Genomic DNA, 23,741 nt, shown 5'->3' with positions numbered 1-23,741 from the left:
AGTAAATTATCCCTGCTTAATGTACTGCAAGCAAGGCCTGGTAATCGTGACTCGTGCCAGAAATTTCAAGGCAGGAACTTGACTGTGACACATGTCTCTGATTTGTTAAAATTCTGATACAAATTATAATACGTATAGTCATTTCATAGGAGAAAGAAATTCTTGTACTTTTTCGAGAAGAAACTATGCTTTTTGGTAATAAATAAAACGCGAAGTTTAAACGATATAGGAATTGTTTATTGTATAGGGTTAACTCAACGATTAGCGTAGTAAGCGAGAAGATCGTAAATCATGTTGGTACGCCTGTTGGGAAATAGAGCGAACGATGGGCCAAATGTCACGCGAGGAATGACAGGGCCTGTCTTGGAACACGAGGAGAAATAGCAAACAGAATAGAGAAATTAGAAAAACATTAGAAAAGGAGAAAATTAAATATATCCTATTTCGTATTACTAATATAAAAATTTATAGTCACGGGATAAATTTGTCATTAATGATAAACCTTCCTAAATTTAATTATCTATATAATACTGTATGAAATCTATACTTCATTAGTCATAATAACCAAACGGGAACCAAAGGATAGCTTTATAATTCCAACGATACGTATTTGTTTACAAGAACATTAACACATTATATACGAGATACGTACTGGTACATTTTTTGTATATTATTGGTATATAATATGCGAAATACGTACTTACTAAATTTTTAACGCACCGTCAATTGAAATTCGTACATTTATTTTTAATTCACAGCCAATTAAATGTTTAAAAATGAAAGTTACCTGCACCGAGTTTAACCTATATCGTACTGCATTTGTTCAGTGAAATTCGTTGAAGGGCAGATACAAGATAATTCGCATGTAATTACCCTCTGCAGCAAGGGACTTTCTAGAACGATCTTCGTTATCTAAGGCTAAATGCATATTTTTGCTTTTCGCTCCAGGCAAAAATTAATAAACATAAAACATTTGATTTCTGCTATTTTTTTTTTTTTATGTAAAGACTGCCTATGCAAAGAAATGAAAGGAGAACACGCAAAATAAAAAAGCCATTCGTACAACCACGAAATAAAAAAATCAGGCTATGAACGGTTTCTTGATCTACTCACTGCAGGCTTTTTGCCAATAGCGCTTGTATCGCTGTAGGACGTAACCTTCACGTAAGGACTGGAAGCGGATATCGGCACGGTGATCATTTTTCCGCCCTTTACTTCTCCACCTTTCTCCCATTCGCTAGCCGAAAAAATTGTACGCGGTCACCACGATCCCGCGATGTCTCTCCTCGAATAGCCGAAAATCTGGCACGTTTTCACGGCCACTTCCGTCGGTGCGACTTTCCTCAGAGGCCGATGCACGTCCCCCGGAACGATGACAAAACGATGCTTTTCGAACGAGTTTATTACGCTTCTCTCGTTTCACGTTAATCTGCCAGCTGTCAAGTACGTGCAGTAATCACCAAGTCTGATTTATCGTTGAAAGCTTTGCTCATTCATTTATGATATTTCGTCGAATGCATTTACTATAAATGACGTGAAGGCGCGTTTCTATATCGTCAAAAGTGATTTTAGCAGTTCCTCCTGAAGCTTGCAATATGTCGAATACGAAATGATTTATTTTCAAACGGACATGTGACTACCTTCAAGGCTGCTTATGACAGCAGATTCGTTTCTTCCTCAACGGACGATATACTGGTAATTCGATCTTCAAATTTTTCCGTTTGGCACTTTCACAGTCTATCGAAAAACACGTGAAATTTGTCCTCAACGAAGTTCGATATACGGATCGATATTTATCGAAAGAAACATGCTCGTTTATTCGATACAACTCGACGCGAGTTTGACGTGATCACTGATAATAATTCTTCGACTGTATTGTGAAATTAATTTCTGGCTTTTCTATTGGTTTATTCGTCTGATTCATTCAATGCCACTCACGGATTCGTGCACGCAGAGCTCGTGATGGTAACCGTCGCGTCTCAAGGCAGGCATTGCACTGATCTAATCGTGGCTTAGCGTCCGAAGTATACGAACTTTTCTAGTCCAGGCGAAACGACTTTGTTTTCAAGTTAACTCTGCAATAACACCTTTACCGACCGACGAACAAACATCGACTGACGCTTGGCGCGCTACGGCGTCTAAGCAAACGAATGAACCTGGCAGCCATGCGCCTACAGGTAATGCCGGTAAATCATTCGCATGAAAAACATGGCTGAGGAGGTCGTCCTAATCGATTTTCAGACTTCTCTTACCAAACATGTTCTGTCGATATTAATTTATTAAGCTTTTAACGTTCATTGCGTGGTATTGTTTACCCTCTGTATATATTGTCTTAATTTCTTATACGTTGGTTGTTGTCAGGGGTTATTATAAGCCGTTTACCAAGAAGAAAGGTAAAGATAACAGTCATTAGGTTATAACGTATTTCTATGAAATAACGTATTAATAATTGATTGGTACATTCAAAGAGGAAATTAATTATTTATGAAACATTTTCCATATCGGATTTCATTATTTCGTGCTTTAATGGTAATAAATAAAAGTTTAATTTGGAAGCAACTTTGTATGCAATTTTGCATGCACTTCCATCACAGCAGATTCAATAGCTGGATGCTCTTATGTAATGTTAAATCAATCCTCGAAGGTTGTTAATATATGTATTTCTGCTTCCTTTATGCCAAGCAGTGGTTGATAAGTAATCAAATGTGAAAAAAAAGAAAAAATGGAATAATTGCTGATTAAAAATTTATATTAAATATGGTTTGATTTTAACTTGATACATTGCATTTCTATCTCTGATTTTATTTCCATAAATTTATATATGCCTTTCTAATTTACTTCTATTAAAATACTTCTCGTATCGGCCACTAGATGTCTATCAAGATATTCTTATATCCGCAAGTACACGATTAACTGTCAATTGTTATATAAATCCCTTATTCCAAACTTTTTACAACGCAATTAAGTTTCGTAAAAACGAATATTTCAACAAATTTCCTAATTAATCGATTTCAAAATTTCTCGCAGCATTTACAAGAATTTTTTCCTGATAAACAGAACATGATGATATTGAAAAAATGCATCGTCTATCTCTTATTCTTGTCTAACTTATCTGGAATTAGGTGTTCGATAAGCGCAACGATATCTTGGTCACGTTAAGCAAATAAACAATTATGGCACATACGAATGATTATAAGAATTCCAGTCGGACAATTTCGTGCGAAAACTACGATAAGATGCCTCGAAATATACGTGCGTATTTCAGGTTTTGATTTGTCAGATGGTGGCTGCACGTGCCTGAACACTTACAACATTTCACGATCCCGCTATTCGTAAACAATCTGATTTGCAATTCAAACGAGGCTTATTCGATCGACAGAGCTTTTAAAGTTTCGCTTAATCAGCCATCTTGGAAAATTTGGTCCGTGTTTGCGATCTGCCTTAAATAAAACCTGCGTAATCGTGGGTATTGTAAGAAACAACAGACTAAAATTGTGACGCATAGGTTGTTATTCTTGATTTACGTAAGCAGTGAAATTCGTATGCAATAAAACAGTTTGTTTATTGATTAAACGCGCCAAATTATCTGAGAATGATGAGGTCGTTTGAAGTACGCAGTAGTTGAAATTTATTTGTTTATTATTCCATCAAAAATTAATCCTGCATTGGAAGCAGAAGACCAGTCATACTCTTAATGCTGGATTAACCTGTGACGAAACGTTTAACTCTAGTGATTATATTTAGGTTACAGAAATCGCCGCCAAAACAAGGAGGGCGTTACGATATACCTAACCAACTAAACCTATGAACTTCCAATCACCTTTTTCCTTATTCATTGTAAAATGTGATAAAACTTTTTATGTTCTAATGTCAATAGAAGCCTCACGTGTTTAAAATATTGAAACTCAACAACAGGTCTCCTCTTCACACAGCAATTATTATTTCTTTCGTTTTACGTATACTCTACCGAGGTCATTTGCAATTCAAGCGGTTACATGGTCCGACGTTTCTCATCCGAAGACACGGTAGCACTTGTTCGATCCCTAAACATGCGTCCACACAATCGGTAAGACCAATAGTTTCGCTGAATTTTTGTACCCTATTATCCGTCACAAAAGGACAAGAACAATTTCGTGAAACGTGTGATTGTTACCTGCGATATGCACTGAAGCGTGCATGAAAATACATGTAAATTACTTCTACTGCCTTGAGTACCAAGGACGAAAATTGGCAAAAACATCAAACGTCGTTGGTAAACAGTTATTTTGTATTTTTAGACGCGTTGGTTCGGTGGAGTTTGCTCTTCAGGCTATTTCAGTAACTTACATTTTATTGATGCATTGATGTAGCAGGTGAACGTCAGAGTTCTAAGTATCCCTTTCTGTGACCATTGAAATTGAATGTATAAAGGACTCACATGAAAATATGGTTGGTTTCCATGTACATATTCAGTAAGAAACAAATTTTTAAATGTATATTATTCTTTATTTTTCCTATAACTTCCTTTGAATTTATTAAAAATTATTTGTCTCTGATTTAAATGATTATTAAATTCTTAAAATGTTCTGTTTTTGCATAAATCATCATTTTCGTGTCGTAATGGTACGCTTAAATAGAAAAGTCAATAGACATTCATTTAACCTCAAAGGTAATAAAAATCGAAGTCTGTAAATCAGCAAAAATTCTATTTGTAATATTTATTTTCATTCGTAAATACAATTATGTTAATGCTGTATCTAATTGAAGCAGAATTCGGAACGTATTTGAACAGGATTCTGCAAAATCGATGTTTTTCCATTCTCACAGCAATGAATATAATCCAATCGTGTGAAGTAAGCAATTAACGCTATCCGAATGCAGTTATAAACATTCCGACATTTTTCCCGCCATTTACGCGCGAAATTCAAACAATCGAAATGCGACCAGAACGTCTTCGCATCGAATATGAGATTAAAATATTCGAAATGAAAAGGGAATCGTTCGAGTAGAAGAAAGCCATAAAGAAACGAATGTGGGCCGTTACGTAACGAAAATTTTACGGCAGAAACATTCGACGTGAACGACATTAAGCAACCTGTTCACCGAACCAAGTTTTAATTATAGACGCGTGGTTAGTGGATATCGTAAATTACTGTCGAGAAATTACTACTCGTTTATGAAAATCTTTTTCTGCACGCGAACACGTTCGTTATCACCTTAAAGTGTCAGTATGTCAAAGGGGTTCAGGAATTAATGGAATTGTTAATCCACAGAAAGGAGAACTTCGTGGAAGAATGAAACCTAAAGAAGGAGCCTGCTGCTAATGACAATAGGCTTAACCAAGATGGCGTGCAATCTTAAGTTCTCTTGAGCTTCACTTGAATATGGTTTATGTTTAATGCTTTTATATATGACACTATATACTTATAACTTAACACTAAGTTAAAATAAAAATGTATTAACAGTAGAAGTATTAAAATAATTAAAATATCCGGCCCCAGATCATTTATTTTTGTGGTTACTAAAAGTATACGGTTATTTTTAACACAATTAACATTGACCTCTCTTTTGATAGAAATCTAATTGTATATGAGTACATATACTTATCTATATATATCCTATGTACATTATATTTAATTTATTATTATCCGTGCATGCTATTACATACTTAGCTATACATTTCAGGTAGATAATTTTAATGCTAAAGCTGACTTCTGTCTCAGGACACGCTTCAAGTTATTTTAAAATTGTTGATATTTTAATATTATGATAATTAATGCTGATCTTAAGCAGTTAATCGTTAAAAATGATGATACTTTTTGCTACAGAAAATATATCATACTGACTTAAAAAGATACGCATTTTTCATTTTTGTATCCTATTTCATCCATTAACTCTAACATAAGTAGATAATCATAAAAATTTAAATAATCGTTTATGTATCAAGATCTGCAAAGATTATGTGCATTAATCTCGAGTTTGAAATTCCCCTGGTATGTTGTACACTAAACGCTCTCTAAAAATCCGGTTCATATGTTCCACCTCGTTTTACCTGATTGTACTGGTGTTAATGAAAAATAATAAATCGATCGCATAGAGGAACCGGTTTATGTCATTGCGTCATCGAACGCCGAGTATTCGTGTCGTTCGATGTAACAACGATTTTCATTCCGGATAATCGCAGTGGTAATTATTGCGCGAACCGATGCACTTGCACTCGTGCTCATTTCAAGGTCTTTTCTCCACCACCGTCTTATAGGCATTTTTCACAGCCGATGGAGGGGGTCCGTTAAACGTTAATTCAGCAGATCACGTAAGTCGATTAGGAATTATCAATCATTTTCCAATTAAATCAGCTCCTTTTTGCATTATAACTCTGTGAAACAAATAATCGGATGTAAAGAAGATCTGGGAAAATGAGAATTTAAATTCATAGCACACAGCAACGCATAAGAAATAGTTGAGATATACTTTTCTCTATATTATGTTAATTTTGTATTTTAAATTAATAAGAAAGACAGCAGCCAGAGGATAATAATTATACATACTATTTTATAACAGGGACATATCCATGGCTAATGTCCTCGTGTTCTATTGGACCTCTGGTTTAATGAAGTTAAACTGCATAAATGTATTATTCAAGGGAATTGGTATAAGTAGCATAAAATAAGAGGCAAAATAAGCGTGGCTATGATAGATACCAGTTTCTGCAAGGTTTACCAATATGGCGCAGAATAGTTTAGCTGGTAGTAGCTGCAGTAACAGTATCCGGAGCTACTCTGCCATTGGAATGCAATAAGAATGCTGACGTGTGCCAATGAACCATGAAAGGTCCTTTCATTTCGTTGTTCTATTGTGATTGCATAACCGCGATAATTGCATCCGTCAGGGTCTTGTTTCAGCGAACACCGACACTAGCTAGTGTCTTTTGCCCGCTTCATTTCCCTCGTCTTCTACTGTACAATAAAATTCATAACAGATATTACAATTAAAAAAAGGAACAAAAAAAAAAAATTGGAAAATAACAACGTCGAAATTGATGTAATTATGCAAATAAAGCGTATTCAATTCTAATCGAGTTGTGAAAAAAATTGTTAGGTATACCTTGAACGCCATATTTTGTATTTATATTCCACATTCATTCTCCAAGAAAACCATACGATTATTTTCAGCCAGAAAATACGTACTTTGTAAATTTGAGATTGACATTGAATCGGTCCACTGATTAAAGACTTCTGCGAACCGTCTCCCTCCTTAACTACTCGTATCAAAATAGAACATTCCAATTATCTATATTTCTTCTGATCTTCCTTCTTGGAAAATTATTTCCCCTTTCTAGAATAACAATCGTTTCCTTACTCGAAATTTAAATTACTGTTTCATACAGAACGAAATGGAAAAACTGGTGTTAAGTTTAGAACGTAGTGGGAGGACTCTTACTTCTCAATAGCCTTGAACCACTAGACTTTGAAATGTTAGCTATAGCTCAATCGTCGATCAAAATTGTATTTTCTCATACAGTATTTATAACTTTTATTGCGAATCAGAAGAAATTTTAACAAATTTTAGGCAACGTCGAAAGGAACATGATTGAATTATCAATAAGGTATGATCGTTATTGCAGCTTCCACTTGTCAAGGACTAGTCAAGGACGGCACAAGAACAAGTGCTCAGTAATCTCAAGAATCCCTTCCGTTTTATCAAGTCGCAAAGTTTTAAATAATGCAACACCTTTAAGCAGCTGATAAGAGACCGTGATAACAGTCATAACAAAGAAACTCTTCTATTCTTTACGTTCGTTTTAATATTCCTCAAAATTCGTTAAAAATTCAGCTCGGTCCATATTCTTCGTGCGCTGAATTAATTAAACTTGGAAATTATCTCTACGCCTAGAATTTTTAGCCATCAACCCATTACACGAGGTATTTAATTGCAGCCTTAGGAGTACTCTACAAGAAAACGGACTGCATTAAAAAACATAAGTATGGTAATAGAATACAATTAAATAATTTAGTTAATTACGACATTATGGTATAACGACGTAAGGAAAATTCCTAGAAAATGTTCGCTGAATTTTCCAGGGTATTTGTTCCAGACAATTTGCCCACCTTGAGATTTCATCAAAATTTGCCAGAGTAATCATCCTGTTACATTCCGCCATCTTAGACAAAGGATAAAAAGTACGTGTTTTCTTGTAACCGAGCCAGCCCTCGTACGCTAATTAACCCCCTTCCGTCAACTTCGCCATACGTACTTGTGCGTTTTATATCTTTTTTGCAACGAGGCGTGGCGAGGAATTCACATTTCTCACGGCAGAGCTCGCAGTATTCTTCCTTAAGTACATCTTACACCTCCTCGGGAAACTCGTTTTAATTTACACCAAGAAATCTCCTGTTTTTACACTAAATTTAAATTCAAATTCAAATTCAAATTCAAATTCAAATTCGCATTCAAATTTTTCATTATATCCAACCGAAACAATAAGGTTAGAATGAAAAACGAATTAACCTTAAAATGAAAAATTTACGATCCGAACTCGTTCATTATCAGCGCCGAGCAGCAGTAGGATTAAAACGAAATTAGTGAACAGATAAGAAACCTGCCGCATACTAAACATGGTGGACATGAGTAGCGTTGCACGGCAACCGAACATGCTTTTTTTCCTCTCTAGAACTCGCGCGTGTTAAGATTGTGGGTGGTCGAGTGTACGCCATTAGAAGACGACACTCGACGGTACTTGGTCGGCTTCAAACGAGGACGCGGCAAAAGAAAAGGGTTAATAACGTAGAAACAGAGTCGTGTGTCGCAAGAGAACGCCACGATAATCAGTAGGATAAAACAATGGGACCGAAGTAAGAAATACTACACCTAACCTATTGGATATGCGACGCGTTATCGTCGGATTACCATTTGTTAACGGAGATATCGATTCCCTGCACTAATCTATTGTCACATACCGACTGTGCAATAATAATTGTGTAGGATCTTTCGAAATCTATACCACAGATAGCGTTAGTGTTTTACACAATAGAACTTGTATAGTATTCGAATTCTTAACAAAGATGAGTGTACAGGAAATGCCATATTTCGACTCGCGTTGCGTGTTACTGTTGCAAACTTGGATTAAAGTGGTCTGAGGAAACGGAAGATCTTTTTTAAATGTTTCAGAGAACTTGGATTCGAAATATAATAGAACAAAGAAGACAATGAAGCCACGTAATGGGTAATTTTAACTGCCTCCTCTTCTTATTAACTGAGACACTATACATGCAGCGCAGAGTGCGGTAAGGGCCAAAAGTCAACTATACAATTGACCACGCGGTCGTATGTTTCCAAGAAATGTCCTTCGAGTTATGGAACAAATATCAGACAACGTTTCAAATTAAAACAAAGGACCTTACTGAGATACGTTCACTAAATACTTCGCAGTAACCACTTGATTGGTAAACATCGAAATGATTTTATCATCGATCGATATTATGTTAAATTTCGATAATACAAATTCGGAATTTTAATTCAAAAAATTGCGACTATTGGTAGTCGTGTATTCCTAACGAAAAATACGTATAAAATTTGAATGTTTTGATTCAATTTGTTTCCCACTGATTTTCACATAACCTTCAATTTGTACAATAAGAATGAAGATGCAAACGCGGTTTATTCGATACATAACAGTCAATTACGTACTGTATACAAGAAAAGAGTTAAGAATGATCAAACATTCGCATTTCAAAACTTCAAACATGATTGCAAAAAATGGATTACATAATTCCGTTGATCGTCAAAATTCACTTTCGTCTATCCGTATGACGTTGAAGGTTAAACCCACAAAATATAAAGGGGAACCTCTTGTATCTTTATCCTTTTTCAGCATAACTTAAGCATATAAATTGATTGGCCGCGTTTCAACCGGAGAATAAATATTGTTCGGTGGTTCATGTTTCACACAGTTCAAATCTTTCGACTACGAATCGCATCTTCGTCGAAAATAGAATCACGTATACGTGCATAGGCGTGAGTGCATCGTGCACGTTATGTAACTGATGCACGTGTACAACGAATGTCGATACAAGGGAAACGATCGAAATCTCGATACTTCGCGCGTGTAACCGTTTTGGCAAGTTCCCGACACTACAAGCACAATTTCTTGGATCACTCGAGGAAGCTTACAAGCTCGTTATAATAAATTTAAACCAACATCGTTGCGGCTAAATGGAATGATTCAAAGGTTTCTTTCAATTTCACCACGAAACCACCGTTAAGGATAAACTGTTAATATAGGTTAACCATAATATAACAGCACAATGGTGCCCTCTTAAGAATAAACTTTGTACTGCAAGCGAAATAAATGCTTATTTACCGACAAATTTTTAAGATCAGATTTAATATTAATTTATTTCCAAAAAAAAATATGTCACGTACTTCGATTTGAAATGTATTTTGCGAAATTTCATTATAAAACTTCATTTTTTTCGGAACGAAATTGTTAGTAAAAAATTATCTCTCGTTTACCCTTTCACGAGAGTATCATCGAATATTGTTCTTCCTAGAATGTTCTTTATAAAATGTGCATTGTACATCACAACTAATCTCACCATACTTTTTTTCGGATCTCGAAAATTAATATCGACGTACTTGCGCACCACTTTTATTAAATAATTTTTTATGAAATACAGATGCCCGACGGGTGGTGCAATTTATCGTCGTGCTCTGTATATTACCACCAACGCGTAACTTATGGCGATTAAAATATGTTATGCGAGATTACACATTCCAGCATGCGCGTCTATGCTTCTTTACTTACGTTCGTGCTATTCCTGAAAATATTTTCATCTTATTAACGTTTATCTCGATCTTTTCGTTTCTTTTTTTCCTTCGCAATATATTTCGATCGACCGATAATCGGTTATCACGGAACGCCAAAAAATATCTCTCACTTGATAAATGAATAAACTAGATTTAAAGATATTCCGCATATAGAGTTAAAAACGAGGTAAGTGGGAACACGAATGCTGATTTGCTGTCTAATCACGGTAATACCGCCGGTGACGTCGGTAATTTCGGCGTGGTTTACTCCGTTATCGACAAATTCGTAGCAATTTTCTTTCGACGTTAGCTGACGTTAGCATCGGTCGAAAAAATTATTAGTGCACACAATCGATATTTATAATGTAGCGAATAGATTCAATCATACAATACCGTTACCAAGATCTCGTAACGATTGTTGAGACGTGTGGAAGTATCTTCGAGGAATTCCAATGTCACGTAACTACGACATTATAGTTTGCTATATATCAACAACTCTACGCGTTAAATGCAATGTACATTGTAAAGTCTCGATAACTTTGCACAACGAACGATCAACATGGCGTTCCAATTTCGTCACGGAATCGAGTTTTAGACCTGTATCGATACGTATCGATCTATGTCGAGCAATTGGACAGCGTCCATCGATTTTTAGATTTACTTAGCCCAGTGGTTCTCAATTCTTGACAGATAAAAATCGGCGTTTAATATGATATATTATAATTATTATTTTTTAAATCACTTACGATGGTGTGTTAACCTTGTTACATATATAATAATAATAATTCTGAGAATTTTTATTATCACAATAATATCAGATAGTCTAACGATCTGATATAAAGATTCAAGTGAGAGGTCTGTGTTCTACTTAATGTTGATATAAGTTTTTCTATCTTTGGAATTTCGGGACGACCGTTATTACGTCGTTTACGGCGAACGAACACAAACTGGTTCCAAAATGGGAGTCTCCCGAGAGCGTCATTCAAATTAATCCTCAATTAATTCACTCTAGATTCCGTAGAACGTGATACGACGCTTAAACATAAATCCATGAAGCTTAACAAGAAATTCATGGTCAACCAGGAGTGTCCCACTTTCCGGCAATGTTCAGTGCACATGTCGACGTCTTATCTGGTGAGCATGTGGGCGTGCAAGCATAACACTGAACATTCCTCGTGAGTGCAACAACGCGTAGCGCGCCACTTCGCTCAACAAGGATGCAAATTTGAGGATCGCTGCGCATAATATCACGTGAAAATCCTAGAGTTAGTAAAACAAGATAAACGACGCGGATAACTCTATTTCAGCCAATTGATCAAACGAATAACTTTAATGATTTTAAACCAATAATATTGCAGTCGCCATATCGACCCATCAATTAAAGTTAAAAAAATAAAACATACAATGCGGAAATTGGTAACTTTTCATTATATAAGAATCGACGTAAGAGGAAGCAATTACTGTGTATATTGTTTTGTTTTTGTTTCCCTACGCGATAAGAACAAAGGAAGGGAAAAATACGAATTACATACCAGTCGCCATCTTTCGGTATTTTTAGCTATTACGAGATCGTGTCCCTGACTGTGTCAATACATTTGGACAAAGGCGTTGGTACATTTGGTAACATGGACAAACACGTTGCCACTAATTGCCTTAGAATGTTCCATCCCGAAAATTGTATGGACACATCGATCTCTTATCTGACATATGAGTAGGCGTACAAACTCGATATGACATATACGTGTAAGTAACGTATTATTTAAATACATAGAAATACGACAGTAAACGTGAATATCTGCTTCGTTACATACTGTGTGCATTTATCGGCCGATACTCAATTATTTATCGATGCAGTATGCAAATCGCAGTAACTCACGTGACAAACATAATAAACACTAACTTAAACGTAATTTCACATAATCAGTTCGCAATTCCTCGAATAAGGAAATTTCAAACGGGAATTATTTTTTACTGAGTACCGTTTTCAATTCAACGTATTCTTGATACATTCCCGAAAACATTCGTCCAAGATGAATCAAGATGATTCATCCGAAAGAACGGCTAGTTCATCGCCAAATTTCTCTAAATATATTTTCAACGTGACCGTAGATTCATCGAGTATCAACGTTGAAATCGGTTCTACTATCTCTGCATTTATTTATTGGTTATGTTAGAAAAACTAAATTTGTTCATTTTACGACATATTTTTTTGTACCTAGCTTACCTAGACGATGATTTAGTGTCACACGATGCTTCCTTAGGATCGTTGACTACACGAGATATCCCGGACGAATTTTCGGGCGGATCCTGAAATCACTTAATAAGTACGATGCAAACTCACAGCCACAATATCACGAACCGATAACTTCGCGAAGTCCGCGAATGGCTCCGGTGCCATTCGTGTGACGGGAGCTAATGGTTGCGAGATGATACCCGTAACGATCGTTAAGGACAAATTTAATAATAGTAGCCGGATATTTACTATAGATCGCAAGTCATCCAATTGGCCGGTCAGAGACGAATTCATGACTGGCGGCCACTTTGTGAATATATCGTGAGCATCGAGCCAAAATCGTCGCGCGAAGCATACATTCGCGACCTATGAAAGGCACGCGATATACATTGTTAGAGAACGGTAACGTACTCACACAGACACAAATTACTCGCATACACATACCGTGTATATGATTGCGTGGGTGCAATCCTGTGCACGCACGAGGGAATTACCCACTCGCGTGGAGCTGCCTTCGAAGTGCTTCTTAATCGGCAATTAAGATTATATAATTCTTCGTGATAATTTTATTGTTTTAAATTTATCTAATTAAGGTAACGAATGAAGGTGGCGTGCAACTGATAAAATTAAACGATTATATATTGTCTGTCTAATGATAGGAATATCAAATTGGAAAAGTTAGACAAATGTTTAAAAAACACCCCTACCAAGATTTGAACTGAGACCCTTTAGATTAAGAGATTAACGTCCTATCAACTTCGTCATTGAAACGTCAGTGTATAATTGAACATTCTAAGATATTCATTGCCTGTTATTGAAATTATCTTTTTTAATTTATAGTCCTTGCAGATGTAATGGTTTGGTGATATTACGATGTAATAGTGACGTAAGTCTAGTATTATGACACTAGAAGTCGTTGAACTCGGGGCATCACTTTCCATTTGCACGTTGCTCAATCGAACATTCGAAAATTACGACTACATAAATAATTTGCGCACAAAATTCATACTGTTCTATGCTTCACTACAAAAATGAGTGAAAACGATATTTCTTTTGTGAAACCAAATGGAAAGATTTAAATATTGATAAACAATTGTATAACAAAAAAAAAAAAAGAAATGGAATAATTCGTTCCGAATTTGCGCTTCCTACGTTATCAGATAGAGTTTCGAGGTTTCAGATTTCTGGAGTGAAAGATATTATCTTTATCATTGATAATATATTGCGAAATAAAACTCTAATGATTTCAGGAAATATAATTGATCTCATATGTGTCATTAAATATTGTGTTAAGTAACTTTAATTGTACGCGTAATTTATTGCTGTCGAAAACACGAAGAAATTATTTTTGCATTAAGGACAATTGTCTTCTCATTTATACATCACTAGAATATTTTAAGAATATAACCTTAAAGAATTTGCAAAAAAACTGTTCAATATAGTCAACAGGTAATTTTTGTATGACGAAATAAAGGAAACACATCGAAATCTACCATAGCGTAAGATTACACCTATCGCAATCGTGAACGTCGGAGTTTCCCTTTTTGTTTACATAATAGTATAGCATTATAACATAGCATAACTTTAGTATCGATGTAACATATAATTACCTAAGTTGAAAATTTTTTTAACTATTTATATATTTATATTCATTTTCATTCGCACATTTATATTAATTATTTGTACAATACAGAATTTTAATACAATATGAACATATGAAGTTAAGAATGGAAAAATATGTTTATTAACAAACAAGATAAAACAATAATATTATTGTACAAACAAATTTTTGAACGTATTTTGAACCTACATGGGAAAACCTAACCTAAACTTCGATTCGTGTTTGCCACTTGATATTTACTTACCCCCTCGTGATTTGGCGCCAGGATAATTCACCACTTTCTCCTCAGATGCCGTCTGTCCTGATTCGACAAAAATGTCCTCGCATCTAACGTTCACCGACCTACTCTTTGCGCGACATCTTTCTTTCGGCTGCGTGGTTGTTGAAGTGTCGAATAAACACGCGATAATTCGTTCTTGCCGAATTGCGCGTTCGCGATCGACTTGTATTTAAAATAACAAACATCACAACGTAAACCGTTTTCAAACGCGAGCAACGACGTTCACTGATCAATACCGGTGTCACGAATGCGACTCGCTTTTGTTTACTCTCTCTAAGCGCCGTCAGCAGGTGGCGCGCAAAGAAGTGGGGGAACCTATAGTAATTTTCCTTTTGTACGATATCGAGGCGACGACCGTGTTACCATCTATAGATTCAATTTTACTGTTCGATACGCGAACAGAAAAAATATCAAATGGTTCTTTATCACACGATTTGAGTTTCATTAATAATCAAAAATTCTAATTCTTAACTACTAGAGATAAAAGATATATACTTAATGCTATTTTTTATTACATAAAAAGAATGATATTTATTTGCAAGATATAAACATTTTAGACATATACGGGCCATCAAGTTCATATCCCATTTTCCGGTAATAATTCCTTGTTCCGACACCTGAACAGAATTATTTATATAATAATTCTTGTAGTATTTATAATTATACTACTTAAAATTTATACCTGATATGACAGCAATTTTGTCAGATCCATGTTCCTCTCTCGCTATTCGTTCAGCTTCCTCCATTAGTAACATTCCAAATCCTTGATGTTGAAATTTCGTAGGATCGCGAGTGTTTACTGGAACAACACTACCATATACGTGAAGCTCTCTCACTATGGAGCATTTGCCTTTAAGTTCTGGCCTATAAAACATTGTCATTAATATAATTGTTTATTAATATCTTTTAATCATTTTAATAATTTTATTTTACCTGAAGGTATCATTTGAACACTTCCTCAGTCTTAACAAACCAACCAAAATATCTTGCATGGGATCTTCATAAGATAAGAATGTTTCCCAGCCACCATTGGCAACATAATCACGACGTACAAGTTCTACTTCATAAGGTTTTACTTTATGATGTATTTCTTGAATACCTACTTCTCGAGTTCTAACATCGCGGCAATCAATTCCAAGATCTTTCATTCTTGCTAATGCCAACTCACGTAAATTTCCATGTTCTACGCCCGAGCTAAATAAAGGTGACAATAATATACAAATAGAATATACATATAGTATAACAAATATTACCTGACTAAAGGCATAGGTATATCTCTTTGTACACGATATATACGAGTCCAAGGTGGTATCAGAGCCAATATTCGAGCTATAAGATCCACCAAAACGCTAGGAGGATAGCTTTTGTATCTTCCAGTTTTCCATAATTCGTATAAACCCGTACCACGTATAACTAACGTTGGATAAATTTTCAAACCATCTGCCCTGAAAGCAGGATTCTCAAAAAATTCCTAAAACATAGAACAATGTCTTAGCTAATTAAATATAAAAAACAAATGAAATATGAATTATTAGGAATACAATTATAACATACAATGAATTGATTAATATCCCTTTCAATATCGACATTTGGTAAATCTGGCATCATATGTGCTATCACTTTAAAACCAGCATCTTTCGATAATTGAAAACTTTCGCAGACAGCGCGAACAGTATGCCCTCTGTTTGTATCTCGTGCTACATCTTCATATACAGACTGTACTCCAATTTCTAAACGAGTACACCTGTACAAATTTTTTCAAAATATAAATTTCAGTTAAAAATATTTATTCATCTAAGTTACTACAATACTCCTACCCATAACGTAACATATCGGAAAGGTGTTTTTTAAGACAATAATCAGGGCGTGTTTCTATAGTGATACCAATACACTTTGTGCGACTTCGTTCAGAAAATTTTACCGCCTCGTCCACATTGCTGCTCACATGTCCAGATAGAGCATCATGCAAGTTTCGAATAAAGTAATCTCTGTAATCTTCTGGTAGAGACATAAAAGTTCCTCCCATAACGATAAATTCAATTTTATCTACACTATGTCCCAATTGTTTCAGCTGCAATATTTTATAACCATTATATAACCAAATGTTATTTAAATTTTAAGTATTTAAAAAGTTTCTAACTTGACCTGTTCCACACGATGTCTGGTTTGCAGAAATGGATTATACCTTGCTCTAATAGCTCTCATCGAAGTAGGTTCATAACCAGTATAAGATTGTGTGGAATATTCAAAATCGGAGTCTGGTCCACCAGGACAATATACACAAATATTTCCTGTCATGTTGATATGAGGACATCTGTGAGGTTTGCACATTACAGCGACAACAGCTATCTGATAAAAGAGAAAATTATCTAATATACGTACGTTTTACTATAATTTAATTATAGTTTTCATATAAATAACAATGAATAAAAATACTAACACCACTGGCTGTTCTAATAGGTTTTGCTTTTAATTTTGGTATTAATATATTTCTGACATCTGCAGGTACAGCTGCTATAATATCAACCAATCTTGGTGAGTTTACTAAGCCATATTTAGAAGCAATACGTGTTTTTAATTTGTTTAAATCAATATCTCTGTTTTGTTCATGTGCTTTCAATAGTTCTTGTATAATTTCTCCAATAGTCATAACCATACGTTCTTCTTTACTCTGTTCAAATTCTAAAATTAACAGCAACATATTTAATAAAATTGTAAAATTATCCATCATAAAGATAGTACTATAAAATGAACTATATTTTCAAGAAAATATTACAAGGTTATGAATCTTTTTCAACATTATTATAATAGTATTTACCTCTTTTTTTCTTTACCATGGTGATATTGATTAAGGAAACCTTTCAAGATTACTAATAATGCAATAGTTTCTGTTTTTTTTAGAAAATATAAAGGTTCACTATTGTTGGAAAAGATTTGATTTTAGGTTAACCTCAGTGAGACATCCATGTTTCTTTCAATAAACTAGCGTGTAAATGCGCAACTGAGAGTCGCCCTCTATACGTATGCTTAATCGGTAAATTCCTTGGGTAAACTGAATTATATTATCAATTGAGTAATTTTAATATCTCATATGTCATTTATGAGACGGTAATAATTGTTATAGATATTAGAACACTGATCTTGAGAAAAATCAGAGATTATGTTGCATAATTTATAGTTTAGAATGATGAGTTTATATAAATAACGTTAGTAGATGTAAAACTGTATTTTTACTAAAACTAGAAAAGAAACTAAATGAATTTATTTAAATTCATAAATAAATAACTTACTTAATATAATAAAACTAATTAATTTGTTGGGTCTATGTTTAAGCTAGCTTTTTAAAATATTTTGGATATGAAAAGACAATTAGAAGGCATGTTGGTATTATAACATCATTTTATTAGATTTAAATTGAAATTGGTTATAAATTATGGTGATGAGTTTGAATACTAGGACTAGGACAAATGGTTCTCGCTGCTCTGCTTTGTATACTCAATTTCATATTGCGTATAGTTGGTGAAGGATAAACATGATCGTCTATAACTTCTTTCTCTCTCTTATCTTCTACACACATGCACAATCACGCGTGTTATTTTCCCGCTCTTGCAATTCTTATTTCTCTCCGACTTTGTAAATGCACATGCGCCTCTTTCTTTCTTTCACTTTTATTCTCCTGTTTTTCCTTTGCATTTCATAACACAATCGTAATAATGCCTGCTCAACTATGATAAATGCACCAAATTCCAGCACCCGTGTGCATAAGGAATGCAGTGCGAAAGGTATCTTTTCCACTCAACAATGTTCTTGGCTTGTTATTAGTACAAAATTCGAGAAACGTAACATATAACACCCTTATGCTTCGTAGTTCTTACATAAGAATCATTACTGCTTAATAATCATATGATATCGTAAAAAATTAAACAAAATGTGTGGATCAGAAAGGTTATATTCGATCCGTCGCATCGAACCGATGTCGCCGCTCGTGACGGCTGCGCACATACACTGCGCAGCACGTGACCAAACGCCCGCTAATGGAGAACGTCAAGTGAACAAAATTTCCACTCACCGCACTTCTTATGCTCTCGAATTGCTCGAGCTTAACACATCGTACGAATCGGTGATGCTACAGACAAGAAACAAATGAACCAGTCCCGAGGACAGTGCTCTGGTGGTACCTCCCAATCGCAGTACACTCGCGAATCGAAACACGCAATCGAATGGGGATATCGGCGGCTTTGTCGCTTCTCTAAGTTGCCAGCAACTCTTTAATACCATCGCTAGAGCCCCGTCCACGGTACAGCGTCCGTAATAGTCCTCCTAAGGAGTAGCTCGTTTCGAATAACTTCGGAGGTTCAACCGGAAGTTTTTTGCAGACGCTCGAAACCGTCAGTTCAAAGAAATTGAAATCTCTCAACTGACTGGAAACACAAGGTTGTTCCGGCGATAGAATGTTTGCGAGACACAGTTAATAAACAACGTGGCCATGTTGCTGAAGCTATGTACGATAACGTTACTTTACAGTTTATCTGTCTCGCGATGCGGTTAGCCAAATAACACAATAATTTCACTTTGATTTAATTGCACTTTATTACGTCAATTGCTTCAAAGAATAAAGTAACGGATGATTGGATGGTAGTAATTTTATTTAAATAAGTGAATAATTTAAGAAAAAAATGTTATTGCTAGAAATTCGCAGATGTAGTGGTTTTAAATCGGAATAAAAGTAAATGCATCGCGAAGCAGAAGGATAACAATAAAATACAAAAATTGTAACGCGCACCGCTTCGTGCTAAAATCAACCGAGTCTCTCTATACCGAATCGCCGTCGTTTATTGACTCTGCGTCGCCGACATGGCAGTGATTACAGCGATAGATCGAAAGTCGATTGTTGCGACTATACGAGCTCAAGCTTTTAGCGCGTCTCTCGGCACTGTTTTGTCGCGAGAGACATTCCAACTAGTAATTGAGACTAATGAACCGTTCTCCTCGACTCGGCATTGACTAATTAAACGCGATTTCGACTCTCAAACGCGAGAACTGAGCCGCTTTAACAGTCACGCTCTGCCACAAAGATCGTTTCCGATTATTCGTTCCAATTCCAGCGCGATTTGCGACGCGCTATTTCGACGTGGCACGAGGAAAGGATGGGGGGTAGGGGAGGGGAGCAGTATCGAATTGGTCAGATCGAAACGGTGTATCGAAATTGAAGTGCGTGGCCTCCGCTCGAATTGGAACGCGGTTTCACTTACACGTGTGCTATCTAGCTTATCCAAAGCGAATTTACCGAAGAAACATTTGCGCCACCCGGTTCACGTGCCGTTCCCATTCACTTCGCTCTTCCTTTATGCACTTCCCATTTTTCCATCGTGGCTACGAATCGCCAATCGAACATCAGATGTCCCCACACGTTCCCACGCGTGGCTGACAGTGCACGAAAATGAAACGAACACGACGTGAACAAAGAGCACATGAACGAAGACTGAATATGTCACATTTGATCGAATACATTCGCACGATCGCGGCCTGCACGCACGTTATCGACACGCGTTATTGCAAAAGTCGCCATTGCGTCCGTCACAGTCGTCTGTTTTCGACTGAAGTTGGCTCCGAGCGTACGAACCTTCCGTCGAGATCGATCGATAGTTCGGTCGGTTAATCGATACCGGGATACCGATGCGAGCGCGCTTTTCGAACGCTATTCCGCGTTAGAACGTTATTCTTTCTATTGCAATGCTGGAACGCCTGTGGATCGTTCAATCGTTTACTCGTTCTCGACTTCGGTGAATCGATCGAATATGTTGCAAATGGCGCCGATAACGTGGATCTACCATCGAAATGTGTTTCCGTCGCAGTAGCAGCCTTCGCAGTTCTACATCTTTTTCTCCAAAAAGTAATACCACGTCCGCAAATCGGTGTATATGTATATATATATATATATGTATACATATTCGTGTATTTAGACATATATACATATATATGTGTGTGTATGTATGTGTGTGTATCACATCGCTATTCAACAATTTGCACAGCACAGCCAGCGACGCCATCTATTTACATCCTCGTCCATATTTTGATCCGGCACCACGTTGTCGATATTTAATTTTCTTTTTCTTTTTTTTTCACTTTTTAACACCAGTTCGAGGAAGAACTACGTTATAATAAATCTTTTTCTTTTTTCTCTCGATCAACAGCTTTCTCGACAATCTTTCGTTTATCTCTTTTCTCTTCTCCCCTTCATTAACGGTTACAATAAATTACGAAGCGAACATCTCGAGTATGCAACAGCGCGTTTTAGTCACTAATAAATGTTATGATGACCGCGCACAATCTGAACTTGTAGAATATCGTACAATTCAACGATAACGAACGAATAGCAATTGGAAATACAGACACACCGTCCTTAACAAATTTTACGTCGAATTTTTCCATTAAAACAGTCTCTTTTCCCTCGACTTTTTCGCTGGTGGTCCGCCATATTGGATCCGAAGAGTATAATTAACAATAACCATTCAAGATATACAAGTAAATTAAAAATTGCTACGTGATTGACTACTTTCGTGACTATACAGCAATTCTATCGGTATTCCTCTATTTTCACGAGTAATTGTTTATACAAGATCAAATTGTGTTCGGCAGAATGGTAACATTTGCTTTGAGCAAAAGGCCGTCCGCGTCCTTGAATTTGAACAAGCCTTGTATCGTGTTTAATTTCACTCCGCTCGCTGCAACTTCAAATTCAAGAAGGCGTACGAACGTTTCAAAGTTCGAAGCCGCACAGTCTCGTTGTGAATTCACTGTGCTTGAAGAACATCGGTAACATTCAAGGGCCAAGTTCGCTACAAGCTTCTTCTGGGCACGTGCAAGCGTTTCGCACTGGTTCGGCTTGCCCTGTTCGCCGAATCGAACATTCGATTTCGGTGTCGACAGTCTCTCGTCTATATACTTTAACATCGTAGAAGTGGTTGAAATAGAAGACTATTAAATAAGCAGTATCCCAATAATACGAGAATAGCTGAAGAAAAAGCATTTTTCTATAATTTTTACATTTCTTTACATCCATAAAAATTCTTAAGTTAATACAAGGTCGATCGTACGAAACGGATGAACTAGAAATAGAATAAACATGTATCCATTTATGTATCGCAAAAGAATACGATAAAGCTCACTGGCGAATTCGTCGGGTTACACCTAGATTTATTTACATATTAAATAAATCGAGAAACCTTGATATATCTATAAGCTTCTTCTTATGCCCATAAGAAGAAGGATTCGTTAAAAGTTATATCGAATAATATTAACCAATTATCACAAATGAAGCTCTAAAGACACGAACGGTCTACGCAACAATGTTTTCTGCGATATGCAACGTCAAAATATCCGCCGGACAGTTACTCGATTTACCTAAAAGAAAGACAGAAAAATAGGAAGAAATTCTACGCTGATCGCCGATATCGAAGTCGATTATTCGATTCAACCCGATCAAGATCGTCTACGCTCGCACGCGCATTACTCTCGCCGAGCACACACGCACACGCACGCCTCAAAGTAACGGGAAAAAGGGGACAATGAAGGACGATAACATCGATAACAGGATATTCGGTGCTTCTTCTCACGCCTCTCGGGCACCAAGGTCTTCGATCTAGATCGACGACTCTACTATTCTAAAATTCTCGCAAAATCTTACAAGCCGCATCAAACAACACTTTTCATCCTAACCGATTCCCCGAGTTTTAGCATTTTCCCATTTCTTTCCATCTTTGCACTTTTTTAAATCAGTCTAATTTAGAAGAGACGCTCGTAAAACCGGGGAATCACGCATGCATCAACTCAGCAGCGCCTCGTGCGGCGTGCGTCGGAACCATCGTCGCCGGGAGAGAAGATATATATATATATATGTATATAAATCGAAGGGAAACGCTGATTCTTGTAGCTTTCTCCCGACACACGAGGTCGCGGTCGTGCAAGGGTTCCTTCCACGAACAGCCACGATTTTTAGAACGTTTCTAGAAAAATGAAAAACAAGTGGAAGGAATCGTTGTACGTGTTTTAGCGGCACGCTGCACCGGCGCCATCTCGCGATGGCGCGAAACAATGTCAGCTGATCCCGAACGTTGCGATCGTTCGGCCCGCGGGATCGGGTTCGTTTTATCGTTCACAGGCGACGCGATCCTCTCTCGAATCTTTCTTTCCTCGGATGAGATCAATCTTCGGCAACGAGAAGAGATCGGGACTGCGGCGAAGAAGCGGGTTACGGGGAAGGAATAGGGGGAATTCCCGTGATCGAGTTTCCGGGCATTTACAGAAGTCACGGTATCGGGAAATGAAGCGGGAACAAAGAGGAGGGGAAAGAGGGAAGTCCCTGGAGGAGACTCGATGGGTCCCCGTGAACGGAGAGAAGGGAAAATGGCGGGCGAGGGATAAGAGAACGGAAGAAATCGGCGTTAGGTTGGAACAACGAGGATGATGATCTCGCGACGATGAATGATGAGGGTCGACAAACGACCATGACAACGACGATGCTGACGATAATAATATTAATAATAATAATACAATATGATATAATAGAATAATCGTAATAATATTAATAATTAATAATAATAATCCTTATCGTTTATACCAATGACGATTATTTAACGATTATCGGTAAAATCAAAGTGTGATAACTCTTTCTCTCTCTCTCTTTCTCTCTCTTTCTCACTCTCTCTTTCACTTAATATATATACATACATATATAGATATATGTATGTATATATATATATACATATATACATACGTATAACAATTTTTCAATTTCCTCCTAAAATAGGGGCGCGGAGGGG

The 23,741-nt window shown here is 36.4% G+C and overlaps 2 protein-coding genes across 5 annotated transcripts in view; both read right to left on the bottom strand.

Moving 5' to 3' along the window:
* Positions 1-15,180, bottom strand: part of plx (PTB_TBC1D1_like and TBC domain-containing protein plx) — a 37,397-nt gene extending 22,217 nt beyond the window's left edge. The window contains exons 1-2 of one of the 4 annotated variants that reach the window (XM_017896893.1): positions 13,145-13,306; positions 13,010-13,092 (exon numbers count right to left, since the gene is read on the bottom strand). Coding sequence is in view for 1 of the 4 variants with exons in the window: in XM_017896891.1 (XP_017752380.1) it covers positions 1,114-1,200 (87 nt within the window). In the remaining 3 variants the exon portion in view is untranslated. Of the gene's footprint in view, positions 1-1,113; positions 2,104-13,009; positions 13,307-14,883 lie in introns of those variants that run through there. The other 3 variants (XM_017896894.1, XM_017896892.1, XM_017896891.1) reach the window with 3 other exon arrangements.
* A 243-nt stretch (positions 15,181-15,423) lies between these two features.
* On the bottom strand, positions 15,424-17,868 carry Elp3 (elongator complex protein 3). The gene is made up of 9 exons (XM_017896855.1): positions 17,738-17,868; positions 17,360-17,601; positions 17,065-17,268; positions 16,737-16,990; positions 16,474-16,663; positions 16,173-16,390; positions 15,853-16,113; positions 15,602-15,783; positions 15,424-15,536 (listed from the first exon to the last, which is right to left on the bottom strand). Exons 1-9 carry the CDS (start codon positions 17,754-17,756, stop codon positions 15,451-15,453), a joined length of 1,656 nt encoding a protein of 551 aa, XP_017752344.1. The 5' UTR covers positions 17,757-17,868; the 3' UTR covers positions 15,424-15,450.
* Positions 17,869-23,741: the final 5,873 nt, after the last annotated feature.

This window comes from Eufriesea mexicana, unplaced genomic scaffold (genome assembly GCF_001483705.2).
Source record: "Eufriesea mexicana isolate 0111107269 unplaced genomic scaffold, ASM148370v2 scaffold395, whole genome shotgun sequence".
Lineage (NCBI taxonomy): Eukaryota > Metazoa > Arthropoda > Insecta > Hymenoptera > Apidae > Eufriesea > Eufriesea mexicana.
Note: the sequence above shows the minus strand (reverse complement) of the source record. Positions and strands in the feature narration are given on the sequence as shown.

Bases quoted from the DNA above. Each gene is read 5' to 3' on its own strand.
- Elp3 (XM_017896855.1), bottom strand. The intron at 16,664-16,736 runs GTAGGAGTATTG...AAATTTGTACAG, and splicing joins TCCGATATGTTACGTTATGG to GTGTACTCGTTTAGAAATTG. The intron at 16,114-16,172 runs GTAATATTTGTT...ACCTTTATTTAG, and splicing joins ATACCTATGCCTTTAGTCAG to CTCGGGCGTAGAACATGGAA.